At 46.9% G+C, this 24,448-nt stretch overlaps 1 protein-coding gene across 1 annotated transcript; it reads right to left on the reverse strand.

Moving 5' to 3' along the window:
- Positions 1-6,280: 6,280 nt before the first annotated feature.
- Commd7 (COMM domain containing 7) lies at positions 6,281-21,064 on the reverse strand. The gene is made up of 9 exons (XM_028774994.1): positions 20,894-21,064; positions 16,932-16,985; positions 16,456-16,558; positions 9,941-9,997; positions 9,825-9,862; positions 9,285-9,375; positions 8,979-9,028; positions 7,799-7,847; positions 6,281-6,965 (listed from the first exon to the last, which is right to left on the reverse strand). The coding sequence occupies exons 1-9, from the start codon at positions 20,975-20,977 to the stop codon at positions 6,889-6,891; spliced, it is 603 nt and encodes a 200-aa protein (XP_028630827.1). The 5' UTR covers positions 20,978-21,064; the 3' UTR covers positions 6,281-6,888.
- Positions 21,065-24,448: the final 3,384 nt, after the last annotated feature.

The following is a 24,448-nucleotide window of genomic DNA, read 5'->3' on the forward strand; positions in this document are numbered from 1 at the left end:
CAGGCAGCTCACTATCTCCCTCCACACACACAGGACATGGGAAGGGAAAGTATAGCTCAAAAGTGAACCCCACCACCCCTGCCCCTTGCACCTGTTAGGTCACTCTGACCCAGCCTGCAGAGCTCCCCTGCTCCCCCCCCCATCATCCATGCCCTCTGTTCCCTAGACATTGGACCTCTGACATCACTCACAGCCTGATTACCAGGATTAATGATTCTCTGTGCGTTGCTCAAGTTTCTCAAACTTGATTCCAAGTTCTCCAAGGGTGGAACCTGGTCTCTGAAGACACTGCACTCCAGCACCCCTGGGTACCAAAGAAACCACTGGTCTACATCCCAAAACCATAGGGAAGCTCTAACAAGAATGCTGATCCCCAAAGGGACAAGCCAGCAGTGAGTCTGGGGTTGCTGCTCACAGACAGAGCTGACAGAATTGCTGCTGTGTATGAGTAGCAAAGTTATGGCTCCTCTCCTCCTGGCCTGACCATTAATTACCATCTTAATGAATAGTATGGAGAAGGGAGGGGGGTTGACTTTGTAGCCGAAGTAGAGGACAGAATCCCTACTCAGAACAAGAGTAAGTCCATGGACAAATGAAGTGTGGACAGCAGGAAGGACTGCTGGAATGCCCAGCATTACGGCAGAATCCCTGCGGAGCCGTCTGAAAACCCTCATCAACCTCCTACATGGAGTAGCTTATACTTGTAACAAAACTCCAACACAGCCAAGGGACTAAAGCATGCCTTTAATCCCAGCACTCTGAAAGCAGAGGCAGGTGGATCTCTGTGAGTTAAGGCCAGCCTGATCTACAGAGTGGGTTCCTGGACAGCCAGAGAAACCCTGTGTTGAAAAACAAAAGTAAACAAAACAAAAAAGACAAGAAAGAGAAAGAGAGTGGGGCAAGCCAGCAAGCAGCACGGCTCCACGGCCTCTGCATCAGCTCTAGATGGGCTTCTTCCAGGTTCCTGCCCTGCTTGAGTTCCTGGCCTAGCTTTGTTGCATGATGGAGAATGACTCAGAAATGTGCTTTTGGTCAGGGTGCTCCTTCCCAGCAACAGCTGACACGTGTGTCAGAGCACTGCATGTACGGCTGATGCTTGTAGAGGCCAGAAGACGCTGTCAAAGTCCCTGGAACCAGAGTTATGCAGGATTTTAAGCTGTCATGTAGGTGCTGGAAACCAAACTCAGATCCTTTGAAAGAGCAGCAAGTGCTCTTAACCACAGAGCTAGTGTTCCAACCCCAAAGGCACACTGTCTTAAAGAGCCCAACAAGCTATGGAGATGGCTCACAGGGTAATGTACCACAAATCCTAACAACCTGAGATCAGCTTCTGGAACCTACCTGGTAGAAGGAGAAAAGCAAATTCTATAAGCTGTCTTCTGACCTCCACCCAAGTCCACACACAAACACACAATAAGTGTCAGAGGAAACAGAAGTTGGCCAGATGGCTCAGCTGGTAAAGAGTACTTACTGTTCTTAGAGAGGACGTAGGTTTGGTTTCCAGCACCTACATACTGGCTCCCAGCTCCCTGTAACTCCAGTGTCAGGGGATCTGATGCTCTCTAAATACTCATATAGACACAACATTGTATCAGTTCCTTAAGGGTAAGACCTAGGACAGTGTGGATGTGGAGAAGAGGAGAGCTGAGACATGCAGAGAGCAGGCAGGGCTGAAAACAAACCACTGCCAACAAGCCCAAAGGCAACAAGCCTCCAGTACCCTGCAGACACACAAGTAGCTCCCGGGCTGCTGAGCAGGCTTTGGGCCCAGTGTTCTCTGCAGTAACTCTGAGCCAATTCACAAATAGGGAGACTGAGATTCTAGTAGGCTGTGGCAGTTGCCTGAGGTCACAGTGTGTGTGTGTGTGGGGGGGGGGATGTGAGGTCACAGTGTGTGTGTGTGGGGGGGATGTGAGGTCACAGTGTGTGTGTGGGGGGGGGGGACGTCAGGTCACAGTGTGTGTGTGTGTGTGGGGGATGGGCTAGAACTGGAATCCAAGCTGCTTGACTTAAGGCCATGCCCTCCTGATGCCCATGGCAGTGCTGAAGGCCCATGTGGGTGCCAACTGTTGGAAGTACCAGGTGACTCAAGCACTTGGGAGGCAGAGGCAGAAGGATCACCACAAGCTTGAGAACAGCTTGTTCTGTGTGACTTCCAGGCCAGCCATGACTACATAAACATAGAAAAAGACACAACGAAAGCACAGGGACACACTGAGTACAGATGGCCTATGATGTGGCTTCTCTAACATGGACACATGCTAGGAGGGGATGGGGATACTGTGTTCAGAGAGGTGGGCAGGGGATGCTGCCAGGGGTCGGTCGGCTTTTACCCTGGATACCATGCAAAGCCATGAGCATTTGGATCTATCTGTCAGACCTGTCCAGCAGAATGCTCCCAGAAAACAGGTAAGACTGTGGAAGGGTCAAGACTTCATCAGGCCACCAGGAACGTGACTCTTCAATTCACCCTGCTCTGGGGGCACCAAGAATGTGACTTTTATAGAACATCCTGAATAAGGCCAGCTCTGGATGGCTTGGTTTGAGGACACTCCTGCTTCTAGCTCCCATTCCTGAATAAGATTATCACCGACTGCAGGACAGCATTCCATGACAACTGGTCAGTGACCACTCTCCAAGCCTGAGATTCTCTTTCTGTGAGATGAGTGGGGTTTGATTTTATATGTACGTGCAAGTGCACAATGTAATCCACGATGGCTTTGAACTTGCACCAATCTTCCTGTCCTAGTGTCCCATCTGTAGGATTGCAGGGGTGTGCCACTACACTCGCCTTAATAGAGTGGCTCTGGCTTTAACATTCTATGAAGTGGCCTGGAGCTCACTGTGCATGTAGACCAGGCTGCTCTGCTGCCTCTGCCTCCTGAGTGCTGAGATTAAAGGTACCACCATGCCCTTTGTGAATTTTCACATTAGATTCTCAGGGTTCTCGGGGTCGCATCAGCACACCTGGACCCTGCCCAAGGGCACCGACTTGTTGTCCTTGGAACTTCTAATGGTGACCTTGGTGGTGGTGGGAACAAAGATTCAAATATCAAGTTTCAGAGCATCCAGGGCTTCACAGAAAGACTTTATGTCAAAGAACAAAGAGGAGATAGTCAAGTGTAGCACTGAACGAACATCCACCCATCAGGCAGTCTGGCACAAGGATGGCTGGACCATGTCCCTCAGTTGGTTAAATACCATACTGGATGTTTTTGGTGAGGGTGTTTTTGAGATGGAATTAAATTTAAATTAGGTGAATCGGAGTACAGCAGACTCACTCTGTGCTGTGAGTAGCTTCATCTAACCAGCTTACGGTATTAATATAAAAAGCCTGACCTCCTCTGGAGCAAGACGGAATTTGCCAGTAGTCAACCTCAGGAATGGGACTGTAGCTCTTCTTTGGGTGTTACTGTCATCTACCCTAAGACTTCTCAAACCTCAGTAATCCTGACAGCAAATCCTTAAAGATAAAACAGCTCTGCTTGGCAAAAGAGCAAACATCTGAAATCTCAGCCTTTGTGAGGCGGAGGCAGGAGGATAAGAGTTCAAGGCCATCCTCAGATACACAGTGAGTTCTGGGCCAGCCTATGTTACTGATACAAGATTTTCTCAAAATGAAAGAAAACAACCCAAACACACACACATCCTGATAGACATGGAGGACATTCTGCTGTTTCTGTTCTCTGTAGAACTCTGATGAATACTGGCATTAACCAAAGTAACAGATACCATTATAACTCATGAACACATTAAATTGCTTTACAGCCAGAAAGGGATGGAGAATCTTTAAGCACTGACATGGAAAAAAAAAAAAAAACAAACCAAAACAAAACCCTTCAATGTAAATAAAAACTGTGTTTGTTTGCATTTTGAAAAAAAGTGTCTCTATACAGCCCTGGCTGTCTTGAGACTCACTATGTAGACCAGGCTGGCCTCAAACTCACAGAGATCTGCCTGCCTCTGCCTTGCAAGTGCTGAGATTAAAGGCATACACCACCATGGTGGGCTTAGTAATGTACTTGTAATGTGCAATTACAATGAAAAAATGATGGTGAACATATTTAATCTGAATCTATAATTCTAGCACACACTATGCTTAGGTCAGAGAATTTCAAGCTTCAGAGCATAGAGGGCGTCACAGAAAGACCTTGTATCAAATAAAGAGGAGATAGACAAGTTGTAGCACTGGGCATCTACCAGTAGGAAACTGGTCAGATGAATCACTGGGAGAAGCAGAGGCTGAGGCAGCTCTTGCTTTTGATAAGGAGAGATCTCCATGTTAACTGGAAGAAACAAGGTGCAGGGCGGTGGTGGCGCACACCTTTAATCCCAGCACTCGGGAGGCAGAGGCAGGTGGATTTCTGAGTTCGAGGCCAGCCTGGTCTACAGAGTGAGTTCCAGGACAGCCAGGACTACACAGAGAAACCCTGTCTTGAAAAACCAAAAAAAAAAAAAAAAAAAGAAAAGAAACAAGGTATAGGTTGGTGTGTATGCACGCTGCGTTCTGTGTGAGATAATACTCACAGAAGATATGCACACAGATTCAAGAAATAGCTCCAGAAGACAGAACAAACTAGCAGATCCCCTCTGGTGAGTAGCTGGAAAGAGAGGTGGGAATGGGTCCTCATGTCTACTCAGAACTGTTCTGCTGCGGACAGCAGGTAAAGGGCCTGGTGACTCAGCCTGCTGTCCTGAGTTCTATCCCTAGGACCCACTAGGTGGAAGAGAGTGCCCACTCCTGAAGGTTGTCTTCTGAGTCTGCAGCCCCCACACATGACTCTGCCTACTCCATAAAATAAATGTAAAAACAACAACAAAACCTTTATGGGCTGAGGATATAGCCATGTATTTGGTCCATTGTAAAGATTTGGTGTGGGGTACATGCCTGTAATCCCAGAACTCATTTTGAAGGTAAGGTAGAAGGCCTGTCATGAGTTTGAGGCCAGCCCGAGCTATATAGTGAGCCATCCAAAAATGCATTGATTACATCCTATTTAAAACAAGTTACCATTCTCTTTTTGTCGAAGGCGCCTAGTTTTCTCATGAGATTAGCTATGGTCCAAAGTTGGATTTCAAAGGGATATTTAAGAAATAGGGCTAAATAATTTATTTATCTTTAATTATGTGCATATTAGTGCAGGTACCCATGGAGGCCAGAGGCATTGAATTCCCTGGAGCTGGAGTTGCAGAGGGTTGTGAGCTACTATGTAGGAACATCACGAAAACCAAATCTAGGTTCTTCGCTTAAGCAGCCAGTGCCCTTTTTTGTCTTTAATTTAAAAAAAAAATTTAATAGGAAGCCAGCCTGGTCTACATAGGGAGTTCAAGGATACCCAAGGCTATGTACAGAAACCTTGTCTTGAGGAAAAGTATTAATTTTATTTCTTTACTTACTAGGCATGCGTGGGTGTGCACAGGTGTGTATGGGTCAGACTACATCTGTAGGAGTCAGTTCTCTCCTTCCACCATGTGGGTCCTGGGGATGGAACTCAGGTTGTCAGGCATCAGGGTAGCTATATTTACCAGATAAGCCAACTCACTGGCCCTGGTTTTATTTTTTTGAGACAAGGGGTCACGTAGCCCAGGCCAGGTTTTATGAAGTATTGCAGAATAAAGCCAGACTTGATGCATGTTAAGCAAACGCTTTCCCAACTGAGCTATGCCGCAACCCTGTGGCCTTTCTAAAAAATATTTATTTCACTTGTATTGTTGAGTGTGTATGTATATGTGTGTGTGAGAGAGTATGTGTGTGTGTGTGTGTCTGCCCTTGAGGTCAGAAGAAGGTGTGAAGTTGGAGTTACAGGCTGTTGTGAGCTTCCAGAAGTGGGTGCTGAGAAGAGAGTTAACCAGGGTCTTCTCAAAGACTAGGAAGCACTCTTAACCACAGAGCCATCAATCTCGCCCTCATGGCTGGCTTGGTTTGAGACAGGCTCTCCCTTTGCTGCCCTGACTGACCTCTAATTTCTGGTGATCCTCCTGTCTCTGCCTCCTTAGGGCCAAGGCTACAGGAATATGCAGCTACACTCAGCTCGGATGACTTTTTTTTTTTCTTTAAAGATTTATTTATTTCAGGTATGTGGGTACACTGTCGCTTTCTTCAGACACACCAGCAGAGGGCATCAGACCCCATTACAGATGGTTGTGAGCCACCATGTGGTTGCTGGGAATTGAACTCAGGACCTCTGGAAGAGTAGTCAGTGCTCTTAACCGCTGAGCCATCTCTCTAGACTTGGATGACTCTTAAACCGTGGAGAAAGACATTTAGTAGATTCAGAGCTTTTCTTTAGAAACTGTTTCTCTTTTAATTTACCACTTAACCAAAAGGTGGTTTGTCTTCTGGAACCAAACAAAACAATCTAAGATGGCCTCAGAAGGCCTACCTCCTTGTAACACAAAAGACAGAGACAAAACCAGAAACAGTCTGGCCTCGGTTCTTTCCAGAGAAGACTAAGCACAGGCTTTTATGCAGATGACAGCAAACACTGGCTGGCAGAGCCCTTCCCCCTCCAAACAGTGTGACACAGATGGCACCTCTCCTGACATAATGTCCACACTGCCTGTCTATTCCTCAGCCACAAACACGAACTCAACCACCTGAATGAAGGAACCGTTTGTTTACTGTTGAATGGGAGGTGACAATACCAGCCTTCCAAAAGAAAGAAACCAATCCCAGATGCGATGCGGCAGCTGTCAGAGCATCTAGGTGTAAAGTCATCCAGAAGTCGGAGGTGGTGGCTTCCGATGGGGCTTACAGAAGTATCAGGCAGGACTCCTCAAGTACTGAGACTGTTGTTTTTAGAAACTCTTGCACCTGGCCTCCGGAGGCAGTTGGACCCTGGAGAAGCCGTCAGAGAAGAGGCAGGAGCAAGGGAACAAGAGCCAGGATCAGCTGAGACACTCCATGCTCGCTCTGACTCTCTCCATCTCATGCAGGAAGCTGTAGAACTGAGGCAAGGTTAATTCTGGGGAGAGAAAACTCAGTGTGAGATGAGTGTTTTCAACGCCACAGAAGTACCAGGGAAATCCACTGCTACCCCCAGCTAGTGTTTATTCTTTCATTCGATGGGGAGCAGACCCAGCACCTTGTGTAGCCAGTGCTCCATCTCCAGGCTGACATCTATTTTCTTTGGTAATCTCAGCAGCCGTTTCTTTCTTTTTGTGGTGCTGGGAATCAAACCCGCCCTATAGCATTCTAAGGCAAGGGGTCCACTGAGCTACATTCAGTTAAGTGGCTCAGAATAAGGAACCTACAGTCTTGACTTCAAGGATCTCAGCTCCATAAAACACAAAAGTGTGTATATAATGGTGTCACACAGAAGCACAGAGGGTTTCACAGGGCATTCAGGGATGTCCACAACAAGAGTTTCTTGCCTCCAGGGGCTAGAGAGATGGCTCAGCAGTTAAGAGCACTGACTGACTGTTCTTCCAGAGGTCCTGAGTTCAATTCCCAGCAACCACATGGTGGCTCACAACCATCTGTAATGGCATCTGATGCCCTCTTCTGGTGTGTCTGAAGACAGCCACAGTGCACTCACATACATAAATAAATCTTTAAAAACAGTTTCTTGCCTCCAACCTGCTTCCATTATACAGCCCCTCACCCCCTTCTACTCAGACTTTCTAACCTCCCAGTAGCCTAGCAACAGCCCTGCTCTGAGAAGGAAGGAAGTGGAGGCCGCTCTAGAGCTTGGTGATAACCTTGTCTTAGAGAGATGGGCTCTGTCAGGGAGACTTTACCAGCCCAGGAGACTGAAGGAAGGAGGTAGAAAGCTACAAAGTACCACTGCAGACTCACCTATATACAAATTTTCAGTTTGTTTTCCTTTCTTAACCACCAACTTTAACTAAAAGGAAAGGCGGAAAAGGAGAAGGTAGAGAAAATAAATAAATAAATAGATAAATAAATAAATAACTTTAAAATTAAAATGATGGGCCAGCAAGATGGCTTCAGTGGCTAGTGCTTACTACAGGAGCCTGGTGACCCGGCTTTGCCCCTGAAACCCACATAAAGGTGGGAGAAGAGAACCAACTACATGAAGCTGACCTCTGACCTCCACATCCATGATGCATCATTTCTCTCACACACAATAAATAATAATAGATAGTAATAATAATAATAAACATTTAAATGACAGCTGAGAAAAGAAATTCCTCCAAGCCTTTTCACCTAGTTAAATCCCAAAGTTTCCCAGGAGCTACAGGAAACTAAGCCTCCAGCCCTGAGCCATGTCCCGGTCCCATCACAGGCTCCATCTTAGGACTTACATGAAGTGGACTGAATTGTCCATGTAAAGAATCCTGACAGTCCCCAGGCCAGTGAAGCAACTGAACTTGTATGACCAACACTAAGATGAGTTCATCTGAAGGCAGGCACGTTGGGGACCATTTGGCTGACCACACTACTCTGAGATGCACAGGGCACTTTAGAGGGAATGTCACTTAAGATTTCAAACCTGTAGTGGTTTGAATGAAAATGGCTGCCACAGACTCATATACTTGAATGCTCTGTCACACAGGTGCAACTCTTTATAGTATTAGAAGGACTAGGAAGTACGGCCTTGTTGGAGGAAGTGTGTCACTGGGAGTGGGCCTGCTCTCTCTCCCTCCATCTTCCTCCTTCCTCTCTCTCTGTTGCCTATAGATGAGGATGTAGAATTCTCAGCTACCTCTCCAGCGCTACATCTGCCTCTGCACTGCCATGATGATGACTATTACCAATAAACCTGTAAGCAAGGGCCCAGTTAAATGCTTTCTTATATGAGTTGCCTTGGTCATAGTGTCTCTTCATAGCTAGAACACTGACTAGAACAAACACCAATTCGGCTTTAATAAACATTTGAGAAAGCACCTCATGAAGCCCAAACTGGCCTTGAACTTCTGATGTGGGGGGTTACAAGCCTGTGCCACCATGCCCAGCTTTAGGTAACCTTTAACCAGGTTGAAACCCTCCCCATCGCCACTGACTACTGACGTACCTGTAAAAATATGCTTCCCACTTTCTCTAATTCACTGCTTCCAGACGTCACTGTGACACACACAGAAGAGAATACTAAGTGACTGACTGAGGACTTCTTCTGAAAATCTCAATTTAGCAGGCTGTCCTGAGCAGCCATGTTGGGGTGAACATGAACCAGAAAGATGGTACCAGGGGTGGAGACGGCTGGCCCCCAGTGGTGTTTGAGATCAAGGACAAGTCTTCCCTACTCAGGCTTTCCAAAAGCCTCTGCAATCCAGCCCTAGGACAGCCACACAGGTAACCAGGAATGGATCTATCTAATTACCTCCAAACCTCCACTCCATATCAATCAGCTGGTTAACCATCAGGGTCTGACCTATGGCCCACTGTGCAAGGGTCGGGGCGTTCTGCTTCCACTAGAAGAAAAGCAAAGGCAGCATCATCAGAGTGGAGACCATCGTCCCTATCCATTATGCTCCAAACACAGCAGTTGTCAGGAACACAATCTTTCAGCAGGGCATCAGGAAGCCCAGCTGACCTTGTTTCTGTCTCTGAGGTTGCCCTTGAGCCCAACTCCCTGTGCTGGGGTTACAGGCAGGCTCCACTATAGCCAATTTAAATAGTCTTTCTTCATCCCAAGATCTAATCCTATTGGAACAATGGCATTAATATTTGTCAAGCCAAAGGAGAAAAATCTGCTTGCTGCCCCAAGCAGAGCTGGTTGGCAGCTGCAGGTGTGTCGTTCCCCGAGATTCTGAAGTGGGGAAGAATGAGATGGTTTTGTCTTGCTCAGCATTTTCCCCCCTTCTCTTTTCTCTTCAGGAAATAAAAGCCAGGCTCTTAACCTTGATTACTAGAATTATACCTTTTCAGAAAAGGAAGTGGCTTTCTCCTCACTAAGACCTGTAAGAGAACAGAGGATATTAACATGACAAAAAGCTCACAGGCCCTCCTCCTCCCCAGGCAACCCTACAGGCCTACCTAGAGTCAGGAGATCAGTCCGCACCTGCTCTGCAGTAAGGCCCCTCTTCACTGCACCTTGGAGGCAGGGGAGAAATCAAAGTGTAAATGAAAGCAGCGGTTGTTCAGTAAGTATTTGTTGGACCTGGACACAGAAGACAAAAGCAGTGGTCTCTCTCCAGTGGCTGGGGAAAAAATGCAGCCTGGAAGCCACCACGGGGCAGTGGGGTTCAGTGCCCTCCTGGGGTGGTGGACTGGCTACAGTCCTGGAGATCCACGGCAGCCTGGCACGGAGGAAGTCTAGGAAAAGGCTGAGTGCAGTTGTGCGAGGTGGTCACGCCTTTAATCCCAGCACTTGGGAGGCAGAGGCCAGCTTGATCTACAGAGAGAAACCCTGTCATAAAAAGAGCCCTCCTCCCACAAAAAAAAAAAAAAGAAAGAGTGGAGTTTGGAGATATAGCTCAGTTAGTTTCCTTGGAGCTGTGGGTGCTGGAACTAAGAAAAACTCTTAACTCCTGACAATCCTCCTGCCTCAGCTTCCCCAATGTTGGGATTATAAGTGGTAGCCATCATGCTGCACTATTCCTGTGTCCGCATTGATCCAAGGGTATTGGCATTCACTGGTCCCACTGCTGGAAACAGTCTTCCCTCATCTGTACAGGGTTCATCCTCTACTGTATTCAAACATCTATGAATCTCATGCCTTCAGAAAGGACCCGAGAGTGAGAGTGCCACTTAAAAATAGCTTTGTGAGAGCAGATAGTGGTGACACCCGCCCTTAATCCCAGCCCAGGAAGGCAGAAGCAGGCAGATCTCTGTGAATTCAAGGTTAAAAAAAAACAAAAAACAAAACCCAAGCAACCCCCACTCCCCCCTTGAGAGATGTCTTGACTTGCAGAGGACTTGAGTTCAGTTCCCAGAACCCATCTGGGATGACCCACAAACCCCTGTAACTCTGGATTCAGTTGGATCTAATGTCTTTGGCCTGTGAGGGTACCTGCACTCATGTACATATACCTGCCACCCCAGACACACATGAATAGTAGAAAACAAAAGGCACTGTGAATGTGACAGTGTAGTCCAGTGGTAAAGGGCTTGCCTAGCAACGTCCTCAAAAAGAAAGAAGGAAAGGAAGAGAGAAAGAAAGAAAGAAAAGAAAGTTGAAAGAAAGATAGACTCATGTACACAGCACATAAAACAAGTAAGCTAAACAATAACAAAAAATTAAGGCTTTTGTAGTTGTTTTGTGACAGTATTATGTAGCCCAGGCTAGCTGAAAACTTGCTGTATAGCTGAGGCTATTCTGATCTTTTTGTCTGTCTTTCTGTCTGTCTGTCTTTCTTTCTCCTTTCTTTTAAGATTTATTTTATATATGTGAATATACTGTCACGGTCTTCAGACACACCAGCAGAGGGCATCAGATCCCATTACAGATGGTTGTGAGCCACCATGTGGTTGCTGGGAATTGAACTCAGAACTTCTGGAAGTAGTCAGTGCTCTTAACTGCTGAGCCATCTCTCCAGCCCCACTTTTCTTTTCTTCTCTTTTTTTTTTTGTTTTTGTTTTTCGAGACAGGGTTTCTCTGTGTAGCCCTGGCTGTCCTGGAACTCACTCTGTAGACCAGGCTAGCCTCAAACTCAGAAATCCACCTGCCTGTGCCTCCCAAGTGCTGGGATTAAAGGTGTGCGCCACCACTGCCCGGCTCCCACTTTTCTTTTCATTTTCTCCCCTCCCCTTCCCTTTCTTCCTCCTCCTTTTTTTTTTTTTTTTTTTTTTTTTGTAGACAAGGTTTCTTTGTGTAGACCAGGCTGGTCTCAACTCAGAGATCTATGTGCCTCTGCCTCTAGAGTGCTGGCCCTGTCCTTGATCTTTTGATCCTCTTGTTCCTACCTCCTGAGTGCTGAGATGACAAGCATGTGCCAACTTTTCTCTTTCTTTTCTTTCTTTCCTTCCTTCCTTCCTAATGTGAAGATGGTAGAATTATAGGCCATATTTCCATTATTATCATTATTACTTATTATAAACAGGGTCTCACTATGTAGCCCTAGCTAACCTAGACCAGACTGCCCTGAAACTCCCACAGATCCCACTTGCTTCTGACTCCTGTGCACTGGGTTGAAAGGAGTGTACCACCACATCCAGTTTCCTCCCTTCCCTTTTTTTCTTTCTATCTTATACATGCACACATATGTTGTGCTTTTTGAGAGTCTCATGTAGCCTATGCTAGCTCAAACCTACTATGTAGATTAGAATGTCCTTAAGCTCCTGATCCATCTGCATCCTCCTCTCTTAGGCTGGCATTAAAGGCGTCAGCACCACTTGTACTTTTCTGTATTATAAATACAAATGTTACTTTGTTTTGCTTAGAGCCAGCAAGTATGATGTCTAAGTGGCTTGCAGGCTAGAGGGTGCCCCAGGAACAGTTCCTTTAACTCATAATATCTTGATGGGTTGTCCTGGTGACCGGTACTGGGCAATTTCTCAGCAGGAATGGACACAGCAGGCTAAGCTCTAGACACCAGGCACAGGTTCTCCACTCTGTAGTTCTGCAGGAAGAAGCCGAGCCTTACAAAGATGAGGCTCCCTGAGGCCTCTGGGGCTGCTTTTCCAGCTGTATCCTTTGGTGGCACCTAAATCAATGTCAGCCTGGTAGCCAGGGGACAGGCCTGTAGTCTCTACCTGGGTATGGAAGGTTTGGTGGGGTAGGAAGAGTAGGTGGGAGAGGGTGTGAAGTAATCACTGAACCACTCACCCTGGAGGCTGGCCAGCTGAATCCACCCTGTGAGACTCAGAGGAGAGCAAGGTGGCAGTCAGTATATACCGACAGAATTCCTGCTGTGTGTAAGCAGCACGCTAGACACGGGCAGACATTAATAAGCCACACAGACAATAATGTCGACCCTAGTGTTCCACTGAGAAGAGACAGAGCATATTAGTAATATAAGAAGCATAGCAACCACACAGAGTATTGAGAGGTCAACAGCCAGAGAAAAGCAGGGGAAGCTGGCAGTCCTGAGGCCACACCAACATCAGCTGAATACCAACTATAGGAAAACAGCACTTCCATGCCCTAGGACGTGGAAATTCTGTGGGTTCTTCTGCCTCTTAGCAAAAATAATAGAAATTTCTTTTTCTCGAGGCCAGCCTGGTCTACAGAGTGAGTTCAGAACAGCCAGGACTATACAGAGAAACCCTGTCTCAAAAAACCAAAAAAAAAAAAAGAAAAAGAAATTTATTTTTCTTTGTCTCACATGCACGTGCACGTGTGCATACACACATACACTCTCATACACTCACACACACACTCATGTACACTTTCTCTCTCACACACACTCTCTTGTAACTCTCACACAGAGAGACAGAGACAGAGACACAGAGAGAGAGACAGAGACAGAGAGAGACAGAGACAGACAGAGACCCATACACACAATTTGTGACCATGGTTTGATTCGGATCATTCTTTCATTTTATCTGATTACAGACAAAACACCTGGGGAGCCAGGATGGAAAACTACCTTTAATAGATAATGAAGGTCAGTAGTGACTCACCCCTAAGGACCAGGCAGCTTGCAAGGGACTAAGAGCAGCTGCTTAAGCAGGTCCTGCACAAGTCCACATAGGTGAGAACCCGGAAAGGCAGCTGCCGCTCACAGCTATTCTCTCTCCACCTATTCTGTTTTGTTTCCACTGGTGCAGGAGACTGAAACCAGGGCCTTGTGCACTCCAGACAGGTGCTCTGCTGCTGAGCTATTTATCACCAGCTCATCCTTCCAACAATGGATTCGGGGAACCCCCCCTTCACCTCCATTTCATCCCTGAGGAAGGTGATTATCAGAATGCAGAAAGAACCTGAGGCCCAGGAACCAAATCAATCCAGGTAGGGCCCTATCTAGACCCTGCTGACCTGGAGAACTACGCCTTCCCAGAGCACAGTGCAGCAGACAATGAGGAACCAGGAACACCCGGAGGCAAGGTTTCCTTCTGATAGGTTATCTTTCACAGGTAGATATCTAGGCATTTGGGAATGAAATGTTGGGTGCTACTTGCTGTAAACAAACCCAGTCTGGGAGCAGTGAGACCGGAGGCCAAGGGGAAATAGCTCAGTTAGGGTGGGTGGCTGTTTCAGTGGAATTTGTTTTGTTTTCTTTTGGTTTGGTTTTTCAAGACAGTGTTCCTCTATGTAGCCCTGGCTGTCCTGGAACTCACTCTATAGACCAGGCTGGCCTCAAACTCAGAGTTCCACCTGCCTCTGTCGCCTGAGTGCTAAGATAGAAGGTGTGCACCACCACAGCCTGGCAAGTAGTATGTTCTACAGAACCACATAAAAGGTTCCTTACGCATGGTGCCACTTGCCTTTAATCACAGCGCTGTGGATGCTGAGACAGGTGACCTCTTGGGATCCAGGACAGCTTGGTCTACATAGCAAGTTCTAGGCCACTCAATGCTACACAGTGAGACCCTATCTCAAAACACCCAAAAACCAAACCAACCAACAAACAAAAAACCATACGAAGCTCTGTGGTGATATTTCCATGAAATGTAATAAAAAATTAATTTCTAGAGATAGGAATAAAAAAGGCACAGCACACAAAGTATAAGTCCTGCTGGGCACTGTAGCTCACACCCATGACCCTAATACTCAGAGGCTGACATAGGAGGACTGTTGACAGTTCAAAGCTATCCAGGGCTACATAGCAAGTATCCCATGAGCCTGGGCTAGAGTAACACACTGTTTCAAAAAACAAACAAGCAAACAAACCAACCAGCTTAGTCAGAAAGTCCTGTGTGAGTGTGAGGCTTGAGTTAGACCCCCTAGAATTAGTTAGACTCACTTAATACAGCTAGGGTAGTGATGCTCCATTGAAATCCCAGCACTGGGGGCCTGGCTGGCCAGACTAGCTTGATAGTTGAGCCTTAGGCCCCTGAGAGACCCTTCTCAAAAACAAGGTGTTTGGCTCTGATCTCCTCACACATGCACACGCATGCACGTGCACACACATGTACCTGAACATATACAAACATGTAATGGCAACAAAAAAGAGAAAAGGAAAAAAAACTGCATTAAAAAATCCATTATAGCCGGGCAGTGGTGGCGCATGCCTTTAATCCCAGCACTTGGGAGGCAGAGGCAGGTGGATTTCTGAGTTCGAGGCCAACCTGGTCTACAGAGGGAGTTCCAGGACAGCCAGGACTACACAGAGAAACCTTGTCTCGAAAAACCAAAAAGAAAAAAAAAAAGAAAAAAAGAAAAAATCCATTATATGGGCTGGAGAGATGGCTCAGTGGTTAAGAGCACTTACTGCTCTTCCAGAGGTTCTACTTAGAAAGACTACCTAGAGAGACTCTATCTCAAAACAAACAAACAAACAAACAAAATAATTATGGGCTAGGGGTTAAGGGAATAGCTCTCAGCATGAGGGAGGCCCTGGATTCCAACGTCAGCATCAATCAATCACAAGAGGAAAAGAGCCAGCTGGGGTAGGGCATGCATTTGATCCTAGAGGCACTGGCAAAGGCAAGAGGATCTCTGTGAGCTGGAGACCATCCTGCTCTCCGTAGAGAACTAAAAACTGCCAGGGATATATAGTGAGACTGGGGGGTGGGGGGGAGGGGAGGAGAGACAGAGACACTAAGTGCGTGTGTGTGTGTGTGTGTGTGTGTGTGTGTGTATGTGTGTGAGAGACAGAGAGAAAGAAAGGGAGGGAGGGAGGCGCATGGGGGGGAGACGACTCAAGTAACACTGGTGAACCCTACCATTTAACTTCTGGGTTTAGGAAATGGAGGACAAAGACTCGGCTTTGAGCTGCCCCCCTGTGCACAGCTCCTCTGCTATGTCAGCTCGCTGCCCCTGGCATCCTCTGGGTACCAGTTCACAGGCCTCTTAGACTACTACAAGTCCCTCAGACAAAATGACACAGTATTGATACACAATCAATGCAACTACACACTTTGACCTGCCTCTCGGCTTCTTAGACCCTAACATATTGTAAATACATGGAAATGCTAGTTACACCACTTTATTTGGGAATAGTGAACAAAAGCGTGTCTGTCTGTGCTGCATAGAGGCACAATTTTTTTTTTAAATATCTTTTTAAAATTTATTTATTATATGTAAGTACACTGTAGCTGTCTTCAGACACCCCACAACAGGGTATCAGATATCATTACAGATGGTTGTGAGCCACCATGTGGTTGCTGGGATTTGAACTCATGACCTCTGGAAGAGCAGTCAGTGCTCTTAACCACTGAGCCATCTAACCAGCCCGCACAATTTTTTAGAATGTTTAAGATGTATGTCATCACTTCTGAGTTTTAAAAATGCTTTTGATCCTTTCATGGTTGGTTGAGTCCACAGACACAGAGCACCAAACATACCGAGAGCTGTAACATTTACCTCCACACCTGCATTCTGCTCAGACTGTATGCCCTGCCATGCCTGGCTACTTACTGGATGCTGCTCCTGTGACTGTCTAACTAAAGGGAGGCTCAGGCAGCAACAGTATCTCTGTGGAGACCTGTTGAGAGAGTCAACTCACCATTTGGAACCAAAAGGAGGCTTTTCATGATGCTTTTGAGGGGGCCAAGGCTGATCTGATTGGTGGTGGCAAATTCAGAGAGCTGAGCCAGAAAGCGCTCCACCTGCAGAGGAGACAGAACAAATAGGCGCTTACTTACCACTTAAAAAGGTTAGTTTTGGGCTGGAGAGATGGCTCAGTGACTCAGAGCTTCTGAGTTCAGTTTCCAGCAACCACATGGTGGCTCACAACCATCTGTAATAAGGTCTGATGCCCTCTTCTGATGTGTCTGAAGACAGTGTCTGAACAGTTGGCCTGCATGTGTCCTTCATGGGATCCATGAAACAAGGATAACAGAGGGTTCTGGCTGCCACATGGGTTCTAGGAACTGAACCTGAGTCCTTTGTAAGAGCAGGCAGTACCCAGACATTCTCTAAGTTATCAGCGCTGTGGACCCATGTTGGTCAAACCTCCTTAGCACCAAATGCCTTACTTACCTCTTTGGGCTCAGTGAGGAAATGGAAAAGCACTTCTGTCAGGGCCGAGAACTGCTGTAAAAGATAACAGAGAGTATGAGTACCATTTCTGCTTCCTGATGCCCATCCTCCAGCGTGCCCATCCCCCAGTGTACCCATCCCCCTGTGTGCCCACTCCCCTGTGTGCCCACCCCCGTGTGCCCACTCCCCTGTGTGCCCACCCCCATGTGCCCACTCCCCTGTGTGCCCATCCCCGTGTGCCCACTCCCCTGTGTGCCCACTCCCCTGTGTGCCCACTCCCCTGTGTGCCCACTCCCCTGTGTGCCCACTCCCCTGTGTGCCCACTCCCCTGTGTGCCCATCCCCCTGTGTGCCCACTCCCCTGTGTGCCCACTCCCCTGTGTGCCCATCCCCTGTGTGCTTATCCCATCCAATGTCTCCATCCAACTTAGTATGCCACATATCACCCCCTATAGGCTTTAGAGAGAGAAGAATTCTTTAAGAATGTATACAGTTTGTTTTGATCATATTCACCCCTCCCCCTTTATTTATTTATCTAATTTTGGGGTGTATGTATGGGGCAGTCAGAGGACAACCTTCAATAGCTGGTTCTTACCTTCTACCTTGTAGAGTTAGGGTCTCTCTTTTTTTGTTTTGAGATAGGGTCTTATTGTGTAGCCCTGACTGGCCTAAAAGCTTGCTATGTAGACCAAGCTGTCCTCGAACTCACAGAGCTGTGCCTGCCTCTGCCTCTCCAGTGCTGGGATTAAAGGTGTACGCCACAGTGCCTGGCACCATGTTCATCAGCTATTTTAACTATTATCACAAGTAAACATGAGAAAAGATGTTCGAGGTCACTCTAGACTACAATGTTAGGGAAATGTTAACCAGTGAAAGTAGACACCTCTTCATTTACTGGATCTACAAACCAAGTCTGGGGACAGAAACTCACTGATGGCTCTAGGGAGTACTGACCAACCTTCCCAGAGGACAATAGCATAATACACATCTAATTTTAATATCAATCACAGCCTTAGAGCTATAAATTCTATTGCAAAAAGTATATGGTTCATATCTCTTCCATTGGTGCTTACACAGATAAACTTTGCTTTTCTCTGCAAAGTTTGGGTTTAAGACCCAGGACAGGGGCTGGAGAGATGGCTCAGCAGTTAAAAGTACTGACTGCTCTTCCAGAGGTCCTGAGTTTAATTCCTAGCAACCACATGGTGGCTCACAACCATCTGTAATGGCATCTGATGCCCTCTTCTGGTGTGTCTGAAGACACTGACAACAATATACTTACGTATATTTAAAAAAAAAAAAAAAAAGACCCAGGACAAGCAGCTGAGGTGCGTTCTTAACCAAAGCTCACCTGGCCTCCAGGTTCTCCCAGCATCCCTCAGTCCCCCTACCTGTTACAGAGCATGGTTGCCATATCCCACTTTCTACCCTAAACTTTCCAACCCAAGGGCTGGGCTTTCCCAGAGGCTTTATATAAGCTAGACATTTTATGTTCTCTCTCTTTCTCTCTCTCTCTTTCCCTCTTCCTTCTTCCTCCCTCCGCATTTCTCTCTCCTTACATGCATGTTTGTTTGCTTGCTTTCTTTCTTTCTTTCTTTCCTCCCTCCCTCCCTTCCTCCCTCCCTCCCTCCCTCCCTCCCTCCCTCCCTCCCTTTCTTTCTTTCCTCCCTCCCCTCTGTCTCCCTGTCTGCATGGTGACTTCTCTGGCCTCCTTCCTTGGGACCAGTGAACCCACCAGAGAACTGCCCCTAATAAATCTGCCTTTGTACTTTTTAAGTCCGCTTAAATTGGCTATTTTGTCATCAGAGAAAGCCTATCATCAAGTATTGTTCATTTGAAAAAATAACTGAAATTCAGCCAGGCATGGTAGTATACTCCTGAAACCTCTCACTGGGGACTCAGACACTGGCAAGTTCCAGGCTACCTGGGCTACAGAGCAAGACCTTTCCTCAAGAAACAAACAAACCAGCTCTCAGGCTGAGGCAGGAGAATCATGAATTTGAAGTTAGTCTAGACTACATAGTTAAATTATTTAAACTTTTTTTTAAAGAGCTGGGCCTGTTGACACAGGTCTACAATCTCAGGTCCTCAGGAGGCTGAGGAAGGAAGATTCTAAATTTAAAGCCAAATTGAGCAATGTATTGAGGATTGAGCTCAAACAAGGCCAGACATGATGGTACACGCCTAGACTCCTAGACAGGATGGTGTATATCCCTAGACTCCTAGACAAGATGGTGTATATGCCTAGACTCCTAGACATGATGATGGTACACGTCTAGACTCCTAGACAGGATGGTACACGCCTAGACTTCTAGACAGGATGGTGTATATGCCTAGACTCCTAGACATGATGATGGTACACGCCTAGACTCCTAGACATGATGATGGTACACGCCTAGACTCCTAGACATGATGATGGCACACGCCTAGACTCCTAGCCTTGAGAGGCAGACCAGTCAGGTTTACAAAGACCTTATCTAAAAATAAAAGAGAAAAACACAACAGTAAACCACTACATAGAACTAAATGGTGATTAATAAATATTTGAGCATGGTGTGACACACCTGTAACCCCAACACCTGGTGAAGCTGAGGCAGGAAGAACTTAAATTTGAAGACAGTCAGGGGACAGAGAGACTATCTCAAGGTATAACAGAGAGAGAAAAAGAGAGAGAGAGAGAGAGAGAGAGAGAGAGAGAGAGAGAAAGAGAGAGGGGGGGGAGAGGGGGAGGGGGAGGGGGAGAGGGAGAGGGAGAGGGAGAGGGAGAGGGAGAGGGAGAGGGAGAGGGAGGGAGAAGCCTTGGGGCTGGTAAGATGGTGCAGCTGGCAAAGGTGCTTCCTGCCAAGTTGATTGACCATAGTTCACTCCCTGGAACCTATACCCCTCACAGTCAGAATAATGTCAAAGCTAACTCCCTTAGGTCATTCTCTGACCTCCCCCACAACAAATAAAATAATAAATAATCTTAAAAAAAATCAGTAGAATCTCTCTCTCCTCCACCTACCCCTACAAATGGGAGTCTTCCAGAAAACAGTGGTAACAGCAAAAATCAGCCATCTCCCTGGCTTTGAAGTTAGACATTTGGTTGTGAATTTCTGGTTCCAGTCTGGCAATTTTTCTGCCTCCACCTTTCAAGTGGTGGCAGGTCAGGTATGTACTACCTACCAAATAAATCCTATTTTTGTTCTTTACTTATTTTGATACAGGGTCTCACTATGCAGCTCTGGATGGTCTAAAACTCAGTATGAAGAAAAGACTGTTTTTGAATTACAGAGATCAACCTGCCTTGGCCTTCCAAATGCTAGGATTAAGGTGAGCACTACTCTGCCGTATTTTATTTTTCAAACTGGCCTGTGTGCGTCCAGAGTTGAGGGCCCCACTTCCTGGGAAGCGAAGACACAGTCAGAGAAACATCTGGAGGGGTGAAGGGTTATTTATCTATCTATTTTAGTTTTTTTGACAGGAGGTCTTATGAAGTTTAGACGGGCAGGCCTTGAACAAGTTACATAGAGAAAGCTGGATCTGAACTCCTGCTCCCACCTCCTAAGTGCTGGGATTGGCAAGGACCACTGTAACCACTGTAAACCACTGTTTATTCCGGGCAGATGCCCCTCCCTTGGCTAATTCCTGCAGTGTGAACAGGAGGTGGCCTTCGGAGCTCTGCAACAGGGACAGGGCCTCTAAAACAAGCACGGTTCCTTTCCTGGACTGGAAAGGGGTGTGGTCACCGGTTCTATCTGAGCCCCTTCCGGCTCAGGCCCAGGGTCGCACTTAGGCCTGGCCATACAGATACTCACACCCCGCTTGCAGTCGATTTGCCCTCTCTAGTCTGTTCAACCGGGAGCCCCTCGGGATCCCCTCATTCCCTCCTCTAGGAGCCTACAAATCTGGTCCCCAGAGGTCCCCACCTCCAGAGTGCGCCGGCCCATTCCCGAGCCCCTCACACGCCCAGGAGAGGCCCACCTGCGCGCCTAGCTGGTTCAGCTGCTGCATGTCGCCGCGCACGGCCTCGGGCACCGGGTCCTGCGTGCAGTGCAGGCGGCCCATGGTGCCGGGAACCCCGCAGCAGGGCAGCGGTGCTCGCTTCCTCCTCCGGGGTCTCGCTGCGCTTCCGCAGCCGCACTTTCGCCACACTCCCAGCCGCCGTTCTCGTGACAGCGCACGCGCGGCCGCCGGGTTCCAGGAACCGCTCTGAGCATCCCAGTAGGGTTCTGAGTCTCTGCCTGGGAGACCCTGTGTATAAAGCACTTGTCCCATCTGAGCTTCTGTTCATAGAACAGTGTTATCTAGGGTGGCTGCTGGGGTTTTCATCCTCCCAAAACTTTTGAGCTCAGAGCCTGGAGCACAGGTATTCCTCAGTCAATAGCTGGTTGTTGTACATACCATTGCTGTTAAACATCTACCTATCGAATATATCTACCATTTTTCTTTCTCTATCTCCTCTACACATTTGGTGTGGAGGATTAAACCTGGATCTTTGCATAGACTTGGCAAGGACTCTGCCACTGAGTTACATCCCCCAGAAAATACTAAATGCCTACCAGAGGCCAAGCACTGGTAACAGGGGAGGACATAAGCCAGACTATGGTGTTCCTTTGAGAGTCTACACCAGAGCGAAGTAGCAGATCTGAAACTTGGACAGGTATTAGCGTCACCTAGACAATTTTGTGTAACTGCCAATTGCTGGGTCCCACCCCCAATCTCTGAGTTCTGAGCTGCGAGGCTTGGCAAACAGACGGATAATATACATTTCCCATGAATTCCCAGGAACCACACTTTGAGAGGCTCTGGAATAGAGGAATCTGATCCCCAGCTAAGGACTGTTGAGAGCCCTGGGCAAAGTGGTGGTCAGAAGGGTTGAGACAGTGAGACCCATGGCAATCGTGATGGGGCTGGGATCAAACTCAGAGCACTTGCCCAGATCCTTCACCGTTCACCTTCAGAACTTAATCCCCGGCAGGGTGGGAAGACCCAAGCCTGAGTTTTCTGCAGCCACTGGGTGACTGCTGACTTCACCCTCATTAGACCTGAGAAAATAGGTGTGTACTCCCTGGGTCCTAAGCAAGGGCTGTGTCTGGCACTGAGTCTAGCCTGAGAGTACTCTGGAAACCTGGGGGTAGAATTGGCTGTCCTTCTGACACAGGTTTTGACTTTTTCACTTCTCTGAAAGTTTCCCTTTGGAAAACATTGATAAAAATTTTTTATCCGGAGACTAAGCATATCTAAGAATGTGCAGCTCACAGGACACAGGTGGCTAAGGACAGTTATTTATGAATTGTCCCAACACAAAACTATAATTACTTAAAACATGAAATGTGGTGGTGTACACCTTTAATCCCAGCACTCAAGAGACAGAGATAGGTAGATCTCTGTGAGTTTGAGGCTAGCCTGGTCTACATGATGGGTTCTAGCCCATCCAGAGCTACAGGGAAACCCAATCTCAAAGAAAAACAAAAAAAAAATTATAAGCTTTTCTTTTGTAGTTTTCTTTTGTAGGTTAATTGCTCAGTTCTCAAGCCTCAAGTGTGAACTTTGTAGATGACAATGTCCTGTGTCAGTGGCAAGAGGGTGGACATCCCTACAAGTTAGTCGTTCTTTCTTTCTCTCCCACCCTTTCCCAGCCCTTTCCCCCAAGATCTGCCTGGAACTATGTAGACCAGGAACCAGGCTAGCTTGAGTTTGCAGTGTATCTTCCTGTCTATAAGTCAGGCAGACTTTAGTCCTAAGTGCTAGGATTAAAAGCCTGCCTATACTATACTACTATGCTTGCTCTTTTCTCATTTCCTTTAGACTCTAAAGTTGAGACATGGGGACTCACCATATAGTTCAGGCTGGCCTCAAATCTTTCCCTATTGCGTTTGTTTGTTTGTTTTGAGACAGTGTTACTCTGTGTAGCTATGGTGTCCTGGAACTTGCTTTGTAGATCAGGCTGGCTTTCAACTCAAGGATCTATCTGTCTCTGCCAGCCTCAAAATCTTTTTTTTTTTTTTTTTGGTTTTTCAAGACAGGGTTTCTCTGTGTAGCCCTGGCTGTCCTGGAACTCACTCTGTAGACCAGGCTAATCTCGAACTCTTGAACTCAGAAATCTGCCTGCCTCTGCCTCCCAAGTGCTGGGATTAAAGGTGTGCGCCACCACCGCCCGGCCAGCCTCAAAATCTTAATTCTTCTGCCTCTGTAATAAGTGCTGAGATTTCAGGCTGGTGTCACCATAATCTTATTGTTTTATCCCAGCACTCACTTGACAGATATTGGCTGCTTGTTGTAGGGATATGTGAAGACACAGTAGCTAACCAAGCCTACACTGAGAAATGCAATATAGAATCTCAGGCTTAAAAGACTAGTTAAGATCAAACTCATAGCCTAATGCATGCTGGGTACTTGCTCTATTACTGCACACTCCAATCCCTAAGGGTCTGCATGAGCACAAGCAGGGTAGGAACCTTCTGTCTCCTCTTCCTGAGTGCTGGGATTATAGGCCACCATGCCAGGTTTATGAGGAGTTGTGGGTGGACGTTAAGGCCATACTCATGCTAGGTACTTTACTTATAGAGCTCCACCCCAGCTCCTAACGATCAGGTTTTACGTGTTGGATTTTAAGTAACAGAATGCACATTATGTATGAAGATATACACCATATTGTCTGTATATTGGTCCCTCTGATTGGTTCTTTTCTAACTTTTGTGGTCCCAGGAACGGAGCATTGTTTCTATTTTATGTTCATCACACTCTTGTCACTTTCACATTGTGTATAAGTGTTTGCCTGTGTGTATGTATGTGCTCTACTTGTGTGTGTATCTGGGCCTGTGGAAGTCAGAAGATGGCATTGGATTCCCTGCAGCTGGAGTTACTGATGGGAATTATGGATGTTTGTCAGCCACTATGTGACTGCTGGGAATCTTACCCAGGTCCTCTGCAAGGACAAGTGCTCTTAACTGATGAACCATCTCTCTAGCCCTTATTTTATTTTTTTGAGACAGGGTCTTACAACATAACCCTGACTAGCCTGAAATTCTTGTTGTTGTTGTTTGTTTGTTTGTTTTTCAAGACAGGGTTTCTATCTGTATAGCTTTGGCTGTCCTAGAACTCACTCTGTAGACCAGGCTGGCCTGGAACTCAGAAATCCACCTGCCTCTGCCTCTCAAGTGCTGGGATTAAAGGTGTGCACCACCACTGCCCAGCTAGCCTGAAATTCAACAGCCTGACCATGTTGAGGCTGACCTCGGAGTGATCACAACCATCTTCCTGTATCTGCTTCCTGACTGTTGAAATCACAGGTATGATCCACCACTCTCCCTGCCTCTGATTCTGCCCCTGGAGTGCCGATAGTATAGGTATATGCCATCACACCTATTTTCCCTTTTTTGATGTTACAAACTTCACAACTCACAGAGGCAACACAGTAAGCCACCTTTTTACTTTTTAAGCTTTCTGTGTTCAGTTTTGATCTGAAAATATTGAGTGAAAATTTCATACATTTTAAATTGCACACCTCTCTGAGTAGTGATGATTTATTTGGCT

The sequence above is a fragment of the Grammomys surdaster genome, unplaced genomic scaffold, assembly GCF_004785775.1.
Source record: "Grammomys surdaster isolate TR1022 unplaced genomic scaffold, NIH_TR_1.0 251, whole genome shotgun sequence".
NCBI classification, from domain to species: domain Eukaryota; kingdom Metazoa; phylum Chordata; class Mammalia; order Rodentia; family Muridae; genus Grammomys; species Grammomys surdaster.